Raw genomic sequence first — 17,714 nt, 5'->3', positions numbered from 1 at the left:
ATTTATCTGTAATGACCCGAGGATTTACAACAAAACGAGGTGTGTTTGGGGTGGGAGGTGTGGGGAGACTTACTATGTGGAAACCTTTAAGACTCTAGAGTATCTTAATTGAATAGTTTATCTTAATGGGAATACAATGGCTGTCTAATTAAGATAGTCGGTTTTGGTTGCTCACAACCAAAACCTTATATCATTTATATAATTGATCAATGATATATATCAATGATTCTTATTTTTTTAACTTTATGTATTTATTTTTGAAAGAGAGACAGAATGAGCAGGGGAGGGGCAGAGAGAGAAGGAGAGAGAGAATGTGAAGCAGGCTACATGCTGTCAGCACAGAGCCTGATGCAGGGCTTGAATTCACAACCATGAGATTATGACCTGAGACGAAAATAAGAGGCAGACGCTTAACCGACTGAGTCACTCAGGCGCCCCAATAGAAACTAATTCTAATGAACTAAACAAAAAAATGAATTTATTGGAGGAGTACCGATACCTATTATCATGGATAGGAAGAAAAGGCTGAATGTAGTAGGAATGTAGTAGCTATGTGTAGGAATTAAAAACAGACACTATAACCCCAACTGATTTTTATTCTTGTGTCTCTCTGTTTATGGCATACAATCTCATGAGGTGAAATGGCATTGGTCAAGCTTGAGGCACAAGTGAAGAGGGAAGGGAGAGAGGGAGAGAGAGAATCTTAAGCAGGCTCCACGCTGAGTGGAGCCTGACACAGGGCTTGATCTCATGACCATGAGATCTTGACCTGAGCCGAAATCAAGGGTCAGATGCTTAACCGACTGAGCCACCCAGGTGCCCTGATATCATCAATATTTAAAAAAAAAAATTGTTCCAGGAATAGCCATTTCTTTCTTGAATTCTTTTTTTTTTTTAATTTTTTTTTCAACGTTTATTTATTTTTGGGACAGAGAGAGACAGAGCATGAACGGGGGAGGGGCAGAGAGAGAGGGAGACACAGAATCGGAAACAGGCTCCAGGCTCTGAGCCATCAGCCCAGAGCCTGACGCGGGGCTCGAACTCACGGACCGCGAGATCGTGACCTGGCTGAAGTCGGACCTTAACTGACTGCGCCACCCAGGCGCCCCTCTTTCCTGAATTCTTAAAATTTATTTTATCAAGACAAAATTGACATATAATATTAGTTTCAGATGTACAACATAATGATTCAATATATGTATATATGTGTATATAAAGGATCACCCCAGTAAGTCTAGTTAACATCCATTGCCACACATAGTTATAAATTCTTTTTTTGTGTGGTGAAAACTTCTAAGATCTACTCTTATCAACTTCCAAATATACAATACAGTATTATTAACTATAGTTAATACGGTTACACCGTGTTGTATATTACATCCCAGCTTACTCATTTTACTACTTCTCTTGAATTTTTTTTTAAAGATTTTATTTTTTTAAGTCATCTTTACACCCAATGTGGGTATTGAATTCACAATCTTGAGATCAAGAGACATATGTTCCACTAACTGAGCCAGAGGCACCCATGTTTCTTTTTATCTGACAAAGATAATTCAACTTAGTTTCCTTTTTTTTTTTTTTTTTTTGCTTTGTTTATATCCTCAAAGAGCTAAGATTAATGCTTTATCCCAGTAAGGGAATTGGATTAGGTTTCTAGTGTTCTAATATTCTTATATTAAGTAAATAAATTATATGTAAATTGTAGGCAATCTAAAATTATTGTGGGTAGTGAGAGGTATAAATACACTGAATTTGCGTGGTATGATAAAAAGAATAAAATGGGCATGTAAATGAAATTAACTGTTTCTGGCTTGAATATTGATATAGACATATATATTATTTATGCACTTGACTCCAATTATTTGTAAAGATTCTATAACTGTATAAAATTATATCGAGGAATGTAGTAAATTATAATAATGGTGTGTGATTTATAATGATTGTGTGTATAGTTTTTGTGTTATAAGGAATTGTCACTTGGAATAAAGAAGTGCGGTTGTTGGTCCCTGAGTGCCTTTAATATATTTGTTTTCTAATATATTATAACTGAAGACCTGCATTTTGCAGGACATTAACAAGTGCTGGTAAAGACCTGCAAGATAATTTTCTGAAGGCTCTGGCAGTGAGAGAAGAAGACAATCACAATGGAAAAGTGAGCGTGAGTACATACATCCAAAAAATATATACATTAAAGGCACAGTTGGTGTCAATAATATACATTTTAATATCTTCCCTGAGAAGTAATTCATGAGGGATATAATAAGGCTCTGTGTTTTATATATTATACAATTTATATAGAAAAAAAATTTATTCCCACTTACAACTGTGGAAGTACCCAAATGGTGAATAAAAAATAGAATCCCATACATCTATTGTAGAGAAAATGCACGACTCTTTGTGCTGGTCTTATGCTGAAAATTCCTGCTCTAGCTCAGCCTCCTGGTATGCTCTACCAAGTCACATCATCTACTGTCCCCCAAGTTTTGCCCTATGCCTACCTGATTTCATACTGCCTTCAGAAGAATAGTCCTGTAGTCTGCCTTGTAGTCCTACATTTGGAGATGTGATACAAACCACATGATGGAGAAGCATAATTTTTAATCACCATGGATAATATATTATTACTATATTAAAATGTATGCTAGATAATATATGTAAAAGTGTTAATATTTTTGGAATACATATTTACTTTCACCTTTTGTTAATATAATACTAGTAATATCAGTCTTCTGTAGGTCTTAAAATGTTCCAAGTCAAGGATGAAAAAAGGCAAGTGTGACTTACAGAAAAATCCTCAGAAGTAGTGTGATGAAAAATTTATAGCAACAGAAAAATATGTGTATAAGGAGGTCTATTTTACTAAAGTTTTCTCAAAAAGTAGTTGGAATTTTTCTCACTGTCAGGGCCCTTGAAAATTTTACATGCGGACAAAATCCTCACTATACTTTAGAGAGAGAAAAGATCATATTTTGGTCAGCCAATTGAATAGAATTAACCTGGACTTGAAATTAGGGAGATTCTTGGAGGAGTTGGACAAGTGAAGTTTAAGAGGTGAAGTTGGAAATATGGATAAAGAGTAAACTCTGATAGGCCTTGTAAATTACAACAGAAAAGTTTGAAATTTACCTGACTCTAAATAGAAAGAGCAGCTAAAAAGATGGGAATAAAGGCAAAAGAATGTGATGGCACAGGAATCCATCATAAGGACTTACAAGAAGGAACAAATGATCATTAGTGATCAAACAAGACAGGGATTAAAAAAACATCCATACAGATTAATATATATATATATATATATATATATATATATATATATATATATATATATATTTGACAAGAAAAATTCCATCTATAGTAAGGGTGGAAATTTGATTCCATAAGGTTGAAAAAAATGGCCATGGTTAGATATTAGACCAACAAACACAAATAGCTTTAGAGACCCAAACCCACATTTTTAACCAAAGTGGCATACTTCCTCTCAAAAATATCTTTTTAAGTCTTTCTCTCCTATTGCAATTTCCTTTAATAATGAGTGCAGACTTAGCCGCTCATTTACCCAGATAGAAGCATGTCAGTCACTATGGATTCCCTACTCTCTCTCTCACTCATGTTGAACGAACCACTAATTTCTCCTAAATATAAATCAAGTCACTTCACTTTTCACCCTCTCAACTATCATTTACTTTGATTCAAACTACCATTCTATTTTAAGTAAATTGCTATCATAGCCTCCTAAACGATACACTTATGTATTTTCTTACCCACCTCCCATCCATTTGCCAGTCACTCAATACATTTTCTTGTGCACCTGCTCATGCCTGGAACTGTTCTAGTCCCTGGGACACTGAGGTACTGCAGAATCCATGACCTTAAAGGGTTTATAGTTGAGAGAAGGAGATAGAAAATAAGTAAGCAAAATAAAAGTGGCACAATTAATTTCAGCTCTGGATAGGTACTATGGAAAACATAAAAGAATAAAATTGAATAAAAAGATATTGAGTAGAGAGTAGTTGGTTGCTTTAGCTACAGTATATAGGAAAATCACTTTGAGGAGGTGACATCTGTTGGACTTGAATGAAGTGAAGAAGATAGCCACAGAATTTGAAGGGAGAGATACCCCAAACAGATAATGATTTGAGAGGGAGAGATAGCCCAAGAAAAAGGTACAGCATATTAAAAGTTCCTGAGATAATAGCAATTGTGACATATTCAAAGATGGTAAGAAGCCCAGAATGGCTGGAATATATTTATTGAAAGGGATTGTAGAGACAGATGAGGCCAGAGTGGAAGTCACAGCCAGAACATACAGGTTTTAAGGAATTTTGATTTTGTTCTTTAATTTTAATTTTTATATTCTTCTATTTTTGAACTAGAAAGTTGATAGGCAACTTAAAGAAGTAACCCTAATCTGGTTTACACTTTAGAAAGATTGATCTCACTGCTGCTGTGTGGGGTGGAAAATGTGCGAAGGAGGCCTAGTACAGAGGCAAGGAGGTAAGATAGGGAGCTTTTGTAATCATCCAGCAAGAGGTGAAACTCTTACAAGTTGGTACTATTAGAGATAGAGGGAAGTTACTGAATCCTGTCTGTGTTTTGGTGGCAGAACAGAAAGGACTCATTGATGTATTTGATGTAGAATATTATAGAAAAGAAAGCAAGATGACTACTAGGTTTTTGGCTTGAACAAGAGGTAGATGATGTTGCTACTCACTGTGGCAGGAGAACTCTTGAGGAATGCTGGTTTCCAGAATCAGTAATGAAATTGTGCCGTGCTGGCAGTGTTAATTTTGTAATGCCTCTTAGGTACTCAAGTGGAGAAGTTGATTGGTCTTTTACGTATAGGGATTTAGAACTTAGAGGAGAAGTCTTGGCTAGAATATAAATCTGAAAGATACCTATACCTAAATGGTGTGGAAAGTCATGGACTTGCAGATATTTACTAGGCGGAGAGTATAGGTAAAGAAAAGTGAAGTCCAATGATAGATCTTTATGAAACCCCAACATTTAGAGATCTGGAATGTGTGAAAGAGCCAGCAAACAATACTGAGAAGTAGCAAGTAGGAGAAAAGTAGAAGAAAAGTCAAGTGGGAGCAATGCTACAAACATGGGAGAAGAAGCAATTTTAAAGGAAAGAATGCTCACTATGTCAGATGCTGCCGAGAGGTCAAATAAGATGATGCTTAAGTTTCCCCTGGCTGTTGTAACAAGTTACTACAAACTGGGGGGTTGAACACAACAGAAACTTATTTTCTCACAGAAAGTCTTATTTCACAGAAGTCTGAAATGAAGATGTTGGCAGAACCAAGTTCTCTCCAAAGATCTAGGGGAGAATCTCTTCTATGCCTTTCCCTTAACTACTGGTGTTTCTGGAAATCACTGGTGTTCTTTGGTTTGTAGACCTATCACTCTAATCTATGCCTCCATTATCACACAGTTCTCCTTCTGCACCTGTGTTTCTTCTGTTTTCATAAAAACACCGATCATATTGGATCTTCCTCCCCAATTGAATATGATCTAATCTTAATTTTATTATACATACAAAGACCTTATTTCCAAATAAGGTCACATTCATAAGTACCAAGGGTTAAACCTTCAACATATCTTTTTTGGACAGCTGGGGGGCATGATTCAACCCACAACAAATGATAAATAGTTTCACATTGTTTTTGGCTAGGTAAATATCATGGTTACATTGGCAAGGGCTGTTTCAGTGATGGGAATGGGTAAATGTCTCATTGGAGTAGGTAGAAGAAAGAAAAAAGTGTGTAATACAGGGAGAAACAACTGTTTTATTGATTTTTGCACTGTCACTGGAATAAGGCTTGGAGTCCAAGTAGTTTGTTTTGTTGTGTTTTAATTTTAGATGGATAATATTAACCCATGTTTTATGTTAATAGGAATGATCCAGTAGAGAGAGGGGTATTGATGGTGTAGGAGAAAAAGGAAATGATTGATGAAAAGAAGTCCTTAAAAGGAAGATCAGGTCCAGAACACTAGGGAAGAGTTTGTCTTTGAGAGGGGCAGAAGCCATTTTTAAAGTTATAGCAGGAGGGAAGAAAGATCTATAGGCACACCAGCTAAGTTGGTTGGTGAATTTGAGTTTGGGAAGATGAGACAGCTCTGCTATGAGTGTATCTATTTTTTTGCATTATTGCTCTGAATGATCTTTAATTACGTCATTATGGATTTGTCTTTTCCCTAGAGAAGGCCTCAGATTTAACTTTTATTGAGTATGCTAAAGAGTTAACATTGTATGTTGGATGTGTGGTCACTGATTTTGAAATTGGAATCTTATCAGACTCATAGTTTGCTGACACAAAAATAACATGGTCAATAATTTGGGCCTTTGAATTTGTGGTATTATTGTAATCAGCAGAATACATATCATTATATCAAGAGTGGCATTTAAGGCTTAATTTTCTATTTCCTACTCTAGGCTTAAAGCAGACTCCAAATGGGTTTATAGAAAACTATAAGAGAATACAACATGTTTTAGACAAAGCTAATTATGACGATCACAAGCTTATTTAAAAGCCATTTAGTAAATGGATATGCTTTTTAAAAAGTAGTCCTATAAAGTATACAATATTCATTAGATTTGAATCTATATTAATTTGCTGTCAGCAGAAATTATATGTGAATTTTATGAGGTCTGAACTCTCCAAGGGACATGACTATTTCCTAAGCATTAGTATTTCTCTACATAGTGAGTACAAAATAAATGGAGAATTTCAACCCAGAGGCTCACTTGCTACTCTTTTTGTTTCATTTTAATGAAAGTACACGCTGGAAAAATTATGATATAGTTTTAGAACTGACATAATTGATCTGCATGGCCTAATAAGGCTTGAAGGGCTAATTCCATAGCAATTTTCTTAGGTAATTTTTGTTAAATGCATCTAGGAAATTAGAAAAAGATTGGATTTACTTTCCCACACTCACAACTTTTTATTTTATTGTTAAGTTGGGTGATCCCAGGTTTCAAATGCTATTTGGTGTAATTGAATCTTGTTCTGGGTGTTCTCTTTCTCTCTCTGGTCAACTAATTGCAAAATTGATTTACTAGTTTTCTCCATTTAGGCCTTGAATTTACTCTGCTATAGAGCCTAGAGCTTGGGGAAATGTCATTCTTCTCTGTCCCCACTTCCCAGTGGGCCTCCACCCTAATACTTTCAATGCTAAAGTTATAGGATTACTTGCTTATTATATACACTCATACCATTTCTACAGACCTACTGCATAGACATGTAGTCTTAGCTTTATGACCTGGGAAGGAACAGTGTTTTATGACAATTAAAAGTTTGTATAACTGTTACTAAAAGAATACAAATTCTTGGAAATAGAATTCCTTTAAAGATTTCAGTGGAGGGGCAACTGGTTGGCTCAGTCAGTTAAGTGCCTGACTGTTGATTTTGGCTCAGGTCTTGATCTCATGGTTCATGAGATTGAGTCCCACGTTGGGCTCCATGCTGACAGTGCGGACCCTGCTTGGGATTTTCTCTCCCTCTTTCTCTGCCTCTCCCCTGCTCTTGTGTGTTCACTCTCTCCCTTTCCCTCTCTTTAAGAATAAATAAACATGTAAAACAATAAATAAAGATTTCAGTGAATCAGTGGGTCAGATGCTATGGACTTAAATATTGTTTAGATAAATTATTTTTAAGTAAAGCTTGTATTAATCTGAAGATTACTTGATTTAATTCAATAACCAATATTATGAATGTCTCTGAATTTCATCTGTAGTATATACTGCATATAAGTGTATGTATAATTTGTGAATATGCATATATATACATATATAAATACTTTATACAAAAACACACACATCCTTTCCTTACATTTGCCCACAAATACTCTTGTTTTAGATTAGACAAAACATTGAGACTTATGTACAATTCATATACAAAATGTTAAAAGGATTTTTATTAAGTATGTAGTGCTTCATATGACAGATACAATGTTTTCCTACTAAAATAACTAATTTAATTTAGCTTAAATTAAATTAAATTAAATTTTTTAAGTTTATTTATTTTGAGGTGGGGAGGGGCAGAGAGAGAGGGAGAGAGAGAATCCTAAGTAGGCTCTGCTCTGTCAGCCCAGAGACTGATGTGGGGCTCAATCTCATGAACTGTAAGATCATGACCTGACCCAAGATCAAAAGTTGGATGCTTAACTGACTGAGCTACCCAGATGCCCCTAAATTTATTTTTAATGTGTTCTATGCATGTATGAAAATGTTTCTACCTCATGATTCTTATATTAAAGATTTAAAAATTCTTTAAAAACTAAAATAATTAACCATTTCTTTCTCATTTATAAGGAGATTTATTGTTTCCTGAGAAAGTGTAATTTTCTAATTGCTTATGCTAATGAAGTTTTTAACACTACCACCACAGTGAGGCATTCATTAAGTGCATGTTTATGATAAGTGCTTGGAAAAAAAATTAAGTAAGTTTGGTTCTAGATATCCAGAAACTCTGAGGCAAATCACACTGATGTGTAGATGGACATAAATTTATGGATTTTTGGTGGTCTTTCAGGTTTTCTGTATACAGTATCATGTCACCTGCAAATAGAGTTTGACTTCTTCCTTGTCAATTTGGATGCCTTTTATTTATTTTTGTTGTCTTAGTTTTGTGGCTAAAACTTCCAGTACCATGTTAAATAAAAGTGGTAAGAGTGGACATCTCTGGCTTGTTCCTGACCATGGAGGAAAAGCTCTCAGTTTTTCCCCATTTAGGGTGATATTAGGTGTGAGATTTTTCATATATGGCTTTTATTATGTTGAGGTATGTTCCTTCTATGACATGATACTATATACAGAAAACCTGAAAGGCTCCACCAATAAACTTCTGTAATTGATAAATGAATTCAGTAAAATTGCAGGATGCAAAAATCAATGTACAGAAATCTGTTGCATTTCTATACACCAATAATGAAGCAGCAGAAAGAAAAATTAAGGAATCAATACCATTTACAGTTGCACCAAAAACAATAAGATGCCTAGGAATAAACTAACTAAGGAGATGAAAGACCTCTATTCTGAAAACTGTAAAACACTAATGAAAGAAATTGAAAATGGCACAAAAAATGGAAAGACATTCCATACTCATATATTGGAAGAACAAATATTGTTAAAATGTCTACACTACCCAAAGTAATCTATACGTTTAATGCAATCCCTATCAAAATGCCACCAGCATTTTTCACAGAGCTAGAACAAATAATCCTAAAATTGTATGGTACCACAAAAGACCTCGAATAGCCAAAGCAATCCTGAAAAAGAAATCAAAGCTGGAAACATCACAATTCCAGAGTTCAAGCGGTATTACAAAGCTGTAGTCATCAAGACAGTATGGTACTGGCACAAAAACAGACACATAGATCAATGGAAGAGAAAAGAGAACCCAGAAATGAACCTACCACTATTTGGTCAATTAATCTTTGACAAAGCAGGAAAGAATATCCAATGGGAAAACAACAGTCTCTTCAACAAATGGTGTTGGGAAAACTGGACAGCTACATGCAGAAGAATGAAACTGGATCACTTTCTTACAGCATACACAAAAATAAACTCAAAATGGATTAAAGACCTATATGTGAGACCTGAAACCATAAAAATCCTGGAAGAGAAAGTGGTTACTTCTTTGACATCAGTTTTAGTACCTTCTTTCTAGATATGTTTCCTGAGGCAAGGGCAACAAAAGCGAATCTAAAATATTGGAACTACATAAAAAAAAAACAAAAAAAAAAAAACCAAAAAAAAAAAAACTTCTGCACAGTGAAGGAAACAATCAACAAAACTAAAAGACAACCTACAGAATGGAAGAGAATGTTTGCAAATGACATATCTGATAAAGGGTTAGTAGTCAGGGGAGCCTGGGTGTCTCAGTCAGTTGAGTGTCCATCTCTTGATTTTGGCTTAGGTCATGATCCCAAGGTCCTGGGATAGAAACCCGTGTCAGGCTCCATGCTGAGTGTGGAGCCTGCTTATGATTATTTCTCACTCCCCCTCTGTCTTCTCCCCAACTTGTGCACTTTCTCTTTTAAAAAAAAAAGTTAGTATCCAATATATATAAAGAATCTATAAAATGCAACTCCCCCAAAATGAATAATCTAATTAAACAATGGGCAGAGGACATGAATAGACATTTTTCCAAAGAAGACATATAGATGGCCAATAGACACATGAAAAGATGCTCAATATCACTTATCATAAGGGAAATAAAATCAAAACTACAATGAGATATCATTTCTCACTTGTCAAAATAGCTAAAATCAATGACATAAGAAACAACAGGTGTTGGCAAGGATGTGGAGAAAGAGGAACCCTCTTGCACTGTTGGTAGGAATGCAAACTGATGCAGCCATTCTGGAAAACAGCATGCAGTTTCCTCAAAAAGTTAAAAATAGACCTACCCTACAATCCAGCAATTGTACTACTAGGTATTTATCCAAAGAATACAAAAGTAGTAATTCAAAGAGATACATGAACCCTGATGTTTATAGCAGCATTATCTACAATAGTCCAATTATGGAAATAGCCCACATGCCCATCAATTGATGAATGGATAAAGAAGATATACATATACATGTATATATGTATATATATATACACATATTGGAATATTATTATGGAAAAAATACATATTATGGAATATTACTCAGTAATAAAAAAGAATGAAATCTTGTCATCTGCAATGATATGGATGGAGCTAGAAAGTATTACACTAAGGGAAATAAGTCAGAGAAAGACAGGTAACATATAGTTTCACTCGTATGTGCTATTTAAGAGACAAAAGAGCAAAGGGGGGAAAAAAGAGAAAGAGAGAAGCAAACCATGAAAAAGATTCTTAACTATAGAGAATAAACTGATGGTTATGAGAAGGGAGGTGGGTAGGGGGTATGGGTTAAAAAGGTGATGTGGCTTAAGGAGTGCATTTGCTGTGATGAGCACTGGATATTGTGTGGAAGTGTAGAGTCACTATATTGTACACCTGAAGCTAATATTACACTGTATGTTAACCAACTGGAATTTAAATAAAAACTTTAAAAAATCAGATAACTAAGCATATTGTGTGAATACGTGAGATATTCATGTGCAATATTCACACAATGATTTCTGAGAAATCATTTTCTTAGAAAAATCAGTGAAAATATTAAATAAGTTAAATATTTAAATGAAGCTGGGATTAAGAGTGTTCTTTTTTCCCTTGCAATCTCCAAAAATACCTTTACAGAAATGGTAAAATTATAGAGGTTGCTTGAATGAAGATGTAATATCTTGAGAACATTTCATGTCTATGATAGAGACTAAAGAAAATTTTAATGGTCAAAATGTGATGATTGTGTGAAGAAAATACTAGGTGGAAATTAGAATAAAGAAGTAAAATGGGTCAGTGTGAGACAATAGTTTTCTATTTCCTTCTAGATTACTCTGAGATTTCTTTACATAGTTTATCAGTAGGTTTATCTCCTATTTTGGTATCTATGATATAATTATCTTTTAGTTTTCTTACTTTCTTCTGACTTTTGATTTCATTCTCTTTCTTGGGCTGACTACCTTATAACTCTACTTGAAGCTGCATCCTTTCCACTATGCACATTTTTCCTTGGAATCATCCAGATCCTATACGTCCAGCCCCATGGATCCACTGCTGTACGTCTATTAATTAATTTATTCAATTATTCATTAAATGGTGATAGCTATTCTATACTAGGCATTATACTAGCTTCTGGAGAAACAAATGGATTTCAAGTGCCTTATGAAGCTAAAAGTTGCTTGGGAAAGAAAGTCAATAATCAAGTAAGCATACAAAAAATCAAAATTACAACTGTGACAGGTGCTATGAAGGAAAAACACAAAAATCTCTCATTGCATATAAATGGATCAGGAGATGATATCAGATTTTCAGACAAAATAATTAAGACATCTTCGTATGGAGAATGAACTACAGAGAGAATAAAACATGCAAGATACATGCCAATACATGCAAGATCAGATTAGAAAAGATGAAATAATAGCTTGGATCAGGAAGATGAGAGGGAAGACAAAGAGAACTGATTTGAGAGATATTTAGAAGGTAATATTAAAAAGGGTGTGGTGACAAGATATAATTAAGACCAGGGTTGAAACAAAGGGCGTGGACATGGATAACTGGCCTCTGCAGCTGGAGAGATGGATGGGTAAATATGGTGCACTCAAAGATCAGGAATGGGGCAAAAAGAGATCATGGATCTGCTTTTGGGTATATTGAGTTTGAGTTGTTATGACAAAAGAAGTTGTTGAAATGTTAAGTACATAACTAAACTATCTGAAGAAAGATAGTTTCTATAGTCTTCTATAGTTTCATAGTCTTCTATATGAAGAAAGAAGATCTCCTAAAATCTACTCCAGTGTTTATCTACACATCGCTATGCCTCAGATGCTTACATTTGTATGCATTGAAGTTAATTTTCTTTTCCTCCTCTACTCCTCAGATCTTACATCCACTTGGTCACCAAGCCCAGTCAATTCTACCTTGTAAATATGTCTCAAATTAATGTGGGGTAAAAGGTCAGGAAGCCAAAGAGATAGGCAACAGCCATCTCTAAGGGCTCTGTTGTGCTGTGCTCAGTAGCATAGACAGTGCTCTGTAGATGATGAGTAACACTCAAAGAATTTAGACAAATGGTTGATGTGATCAGACATGCATTTTAAGAATACACTGGCAGCAGTAGGTGGGAATAAATATCTCTGTAGGAGTGGGGAACAAGATAAGAGAAGGGAGGCCAACTGAAAGGCCACTATAACATTTTAGATAATAGATAATAAAAGGCTGGGATAAAGAAATGACAGAATGAATAGTGGATAAAGATGGAGTTCAGTAATTTTGGAGATAACTGCAAAGCATGTTATTTGTTTTGATGTAGGAAATGGGGGTTGAGTACTATTCTTGTGTTTCTATTTGGGGGATTCAGTAGGGCATGAGCAGTTGATAATTTTTAATGGGGAGACAAGTGTGATCCTAGCATTAGAAGATTTACTGTATTTGAGTGGTTAAGAGCATACAAGTTAGAGGTGGATAGGAACTAGATTCAAGGTCTAGATTTATTGCTTACCCAGTATTACAGATCACAAAAGGTCTGTGCTAAGTTTTCCAAGCCAAATACCCTGTTCTATAGTATAGGGAGTAAAAGAATACCCTCATCATAATATTGATTATTGAAAAGAAAATTCAGAAAAGAAAATTGGCACACTACATGATACATGACAAATATGTAACAAATGTGATTTCTGCAGTAAAAGAAAATTATAGTGTTGCTAGAGCTACAATAGTGAATAAAAAAGAAATTGTAGAAAACATGCAATAGTTTTCAAGGGAAGCACTGAATGGTTTTGCATCTCTTTTTAGAAAAGATAGTTGAGGGGCGCCTGGGTGGCTCAGTCGGTTGAGCGTCCGACTTCGCTCAGGTCACGATCTCACGGTCCGTGAGTTCGAGCCCCACATCGGGCTCTGTGCTGACAGCTCAGAGCCTGGAGCCTGCTTCAGATTCTGTGTCTCCCTCTCTCTCTGGCCCTCCCCCCATTCATGCTCTGTCTCTCTCTGTCTCAAAAATAAATAAATGTTAAAAAAAAATTAAAAAAAAGAAAAGATAGTTGAAAGGTTTCCTTAAGACAATCAGATATAGATTTTGTTAGAGATCTAAAGATTGGTGGCCATTAGCAAGATATTATAGAAATCAGAATATTAAAACAAATACTTTATGTAATGGATTTTGTTTTATGTTATAGGAAACCACAGTCTACTTTATTACTTTTCTACTCTCTGCAGACCACTTTGCCATTTGCCATAAACAAAGATGGAAAAGACATTGACCCTCCCTACACTATTTCTAATGTAATAGGGATTATGTAACTCTTTTTAAGTGGCTAAGTGGCAGAGTGGGGATGGGTTGGGGTGAGTTATCCTTTTTCAGATGGTAGTAAACTAAGAATCCTGAATTTATTGAATGGAAAAAATAACAAAAATAAAATATGCCCTTCCTAATCAGAGACTCATGAGGATTGTAATGAAAGGTCACATGCTGTTCCGGGCTGAGAAAGTGGAACCTGTTGACACTTATTTTCCCACTGAATGTTGACTGTGTAAACAGTTACATGGCTGACTAGTTTGGGCTTTGAAATATGCATTATTGAAGCTGGTATAAAAGCACTGCTTACAACTTTTCCTTCAGAGTCATTCAAAGAAACCACTGTACATGGGTAAGGAAAACCTATGAATTAGGCAGTTCCTAATATACCCATTTCCTGTGTTGAAATCTCTATGAAACATAAGATTGCGTTGTATATGACCAGTAACATTGTGCTGACATGATCTTTTCCCTCCTTGCTATTTTCCAACTTCTATAAAATGTTCCCTTTCAAGAAAATGAAGGTATTATACAGATGTTTATTTCCTTTTTAATTGAATCCATGCCTGTCCATTAATAAACCCTTATGGAACTTATATGACTCATTCAATGGTACCTTCATTTTAAACAAATGACATCAGTGTTTGGAAAATAAAATGCACATCAACTTACATTTTACTGAAAAGAGTATAGTTGAATAGATCTTTAATTCTTTAGTTCCTAGATAAAAAAAAATATGATATAGAGATAGTGAGAAATTTTGGAAAGAGCAGATGTTATAGAGCCATGTTAATCTGGGTTGATTCTTGGATTTCCCACTTATTACAGGCTAACCATTACTTTCTAAACACCAAACACTATTTCAACTGTACAGAGCCTGAGTTTTCCTACCCACAATATGGAGGCAATCATTTTCATACAGTTGAGATATTTCTAGAAAAAAATTGTATAATGTTTAAGGCACAAATAAACTAATACTTAGTAGGTGTTTAATAAAATATAAGGAATATGTATTCTGTAAAAAATAAATTGTAATATGTGTTTTGTTACTTCTGGTTCCCTAGAAGTAGAGCCTAAGATGCAGATTTTGGTGGAAGGAGTTCAGTGAGAAAGGTCTCTCACATGAAACCCGTTAAGGGCATGATGGAAGCATGATAGTATAGAAGACAAAAGTGGGCAGAGATGTGATTTCAGTGGAAATCTAGCTTCACTCTGATCACACAGGAAGCACCAGCGCATGAATTGTTTCAGAGTTTGCTTTTCCTGGAGGCAAGAGGGGCAGTGTGCTATATATACATTCTCCTTCCCCCTTCCTGTGTCTATCAATTAATCATCAGCTGCAGAAAGGGTTGGGGAAGGAGGGAGTAAAGTGGCTCAGGTCAGATAAGGGCAGTTCTTTTTGAGGAGAGAGCAGGTGTGAACCATTAGCCATTAACACCTGCAGCATCTGGAGCTGGGCGCACCAGCCTGGGAAAGGGGATCTGGGAGGGACACTGCCAACATGCACTGCAGATGCAAAAGGTTAGTTTTAGCCATTTTTGAAAGAAAAGAATGCTACTCTTTCAATAATGTAATTGTATATACACAAAAAAGTATTTTTGTTTAAGATACTTAAATTTATCAATCATTTTTATATGAAGCTTTAATTGCTTCTTTAGTGTCCCATGTCTAAAATGAGAACAGCTATTTGAATGAAAATAAAACGTATTTTACTGCAAAGTCCTCTTCGTTTACAAATAATCATAAGTGCAAACATGGTTTTTGGGTCCAGAAATTTTGCATATATAATAAACTTTTCCATTTAAATCTTATACCCACTAGTACATGTTCCCATATGTAATGGGTGCTGTTTTGTTGGACTGACAGAATCAAGGCAGCGAATCTACTCATGATTCAGAACCAGCATCATGTCAGAATGCATTCATGAAAGACATGTTTGTGGATATTAAAGCTGTGGTCATAGGAGTGGGAATATAGTTTACTACTTTCTAAACACTGAGCATTTTCAAAGTACTAACTGTGCAATCTTTTTTTCAAAGTTTTAATTTAAATTCCAGTTAGTTAACATGCACTGTAATATTAGTTTCAGGCGTACAACATAGTGATGCAACACATCCATACATCACCTAGTGCTCATCACAAAAAGTGCACTCCTTAATCCTCATCACCTATTTAACCCATCCTCCCATCTACCTCCCTTCTGGTAACCATCAGTTTGTTCTTTATAGTTAAGAGTCTGTTTCTTGGTTTGCTGTTCTCTGTTTCTTTTTTCCCCTCTTTACCCATTTGTTTTGTTTCTTAAATTCCACATATGAGTGAAATCATATGGCACTTGTCTATCTGAATGCTTTTGGGCATTTGTGGAATAGAAAAAAGAAGAAAATTGACATAAGTCGCTAAAATTTAAAAAATGAATTGCTTGGTCACATTATTGAGTTGCTATAATTCCCAAAGTTCTATGCAAACAAGTGACTTTAGCTATTTGTCTAATAATGAAATGTAATAGGATTGTTTAGACATTAATAGAAGTATGAATAACCTAAGAATGCATTGCTCCTCTTTGTAAACAAAAATAAGGGCAAAAATGGTAAAAGTCCTGCTGATTTACTCATAGCAAATGCTCCAATAAAGTTTATGTGATGTTTAAGTCCACATTCCTTTTGACTACCAATCTAAAATCCTTAAAGTTCTGAAAACCAAAGAAAATTTTAAAATTTGGAACCGAGTAATTTGGCAATGAAACCTGATCTGAAATGAGACTATTTATAGATTTTATCTCATTTAGTGTGGCTGTCCCTTTGGTTCATTGCAGAAAAAGTAATGTCCTAGGCTTACCTGGGAATGTTGGATGCTGTCCTAGGCTTACCTGGGAATGTTGATTTGTATATGTATACCTACCATATTACCTTGCTAAAAGAAAAATATTCTGAGTTTTAAAACAATTCTAGCTCCAGAGTTTTCAGATAAAAGATTATATGAATATATATATATATGTGTATATATATATGTATATATATACATATAATCCTTCTTTAATATATAATTCTCTGTATATTATATCTATAATTCTTTATATATAATTATATATATAATCCTGTATATATTATATATAATATATACGTGAAGTATTAATTATGGTAAAATGAGCTACATAAGAAAACAAAAAACATCTTAATGGTCTAATATAATAAAAATTTATTGCTTTCTCACTTTAGCTCAGTTGCTTATCCATGTTAAACTCACAGTAGGGCTTTTTCTGTTTCATGTACTTATTCAGGGACCTGTATTGTAGATAAGCTCCATTATCTTTATTCCTTAGCTTCTGAAAATGCTCTGGATATTGAGAATCACTCAAGGGAGAGAGAAAGAAGAATCATTCAGAAGATTCTTTACAGGCCAGAACTGGAAATCTGGTTACAGTACTCTGTCCTGGACTCAGTCATATGGTCACACTTATTTGGGAAGACTGGGAAATATGGTCCATCTGAGTGGCAGAAGGAAAGCAACATGTTATTGGTCATGGTACCTGCCACATATATGTATGTGTATATTATTGCTATGTCCTATTCTCAAAGCAAAGGACTTAATTACAGAAAAATTATTTCATAATTAAGGCCGTTAGTTATCTTTAATAAATGAATATGCTACGCTTTCTAAAAATAATGGGAAAACTGAAAAATAGGAGTAATGTTGTAGATAACTAGTCTTATCATATAATAACATATTAAAAAGCTACCCTTGTTAAGACAATATGGCACAGGAACATGAATCGATTCATGCTCTACTGTACTCGTAATCAGATAAATGAAAATTAAAGTGAGTTA

The 17,714-nt window shown here is 34.8% G+C and overlaps 1 protein-coding gene across 4 annotated transcripts in view; it reads left to right on the top strand.

The window, feature by feature from the left end:
* CFAP299 (cilia and flagella associated protein 299) overlaps positions 1 to 17,714 on the top strand; it is a 586,991-nt gene that overhangs the window by 224,026 nt on the left and 345,251 nt on the right. For 3 of the 4 annotated variants that reach the window (XM_003985248.5, XM_045056173.1, XR_002156231.3), the window contains exon 3: positions 2,068 to 2,158. In XM_003985248.5, the coding sequence (XP_003985297.1) occupies positions 2,068 to 2,158 (91 nt within the window). The remainder of the gene's footprint in view (positions 1 to 2,067; positions 2,159 to 17,714) is intronic. The other variant, XM_019829323.3, reaches the window with a different exon arrangement.

The sequence above is a fragment of the Felis catus genome, chromosome B1 (genome assembly GCF_018350175.1).
Source record: "Felis catus isolate Fca126 chromosome B1, F.catus_Fca126_mat1.0, whole genome shotgun sequence".
NCBI classification, from domain to species: domain Eukaryota; kingdom Metazoa; phylum Chordata; class Mammalia; order Carnivora; family Felidae; genus Felis; species Felis catus.
This window is presented reverse-complemented; position numbering and strand designations above follow the sequence as displayed.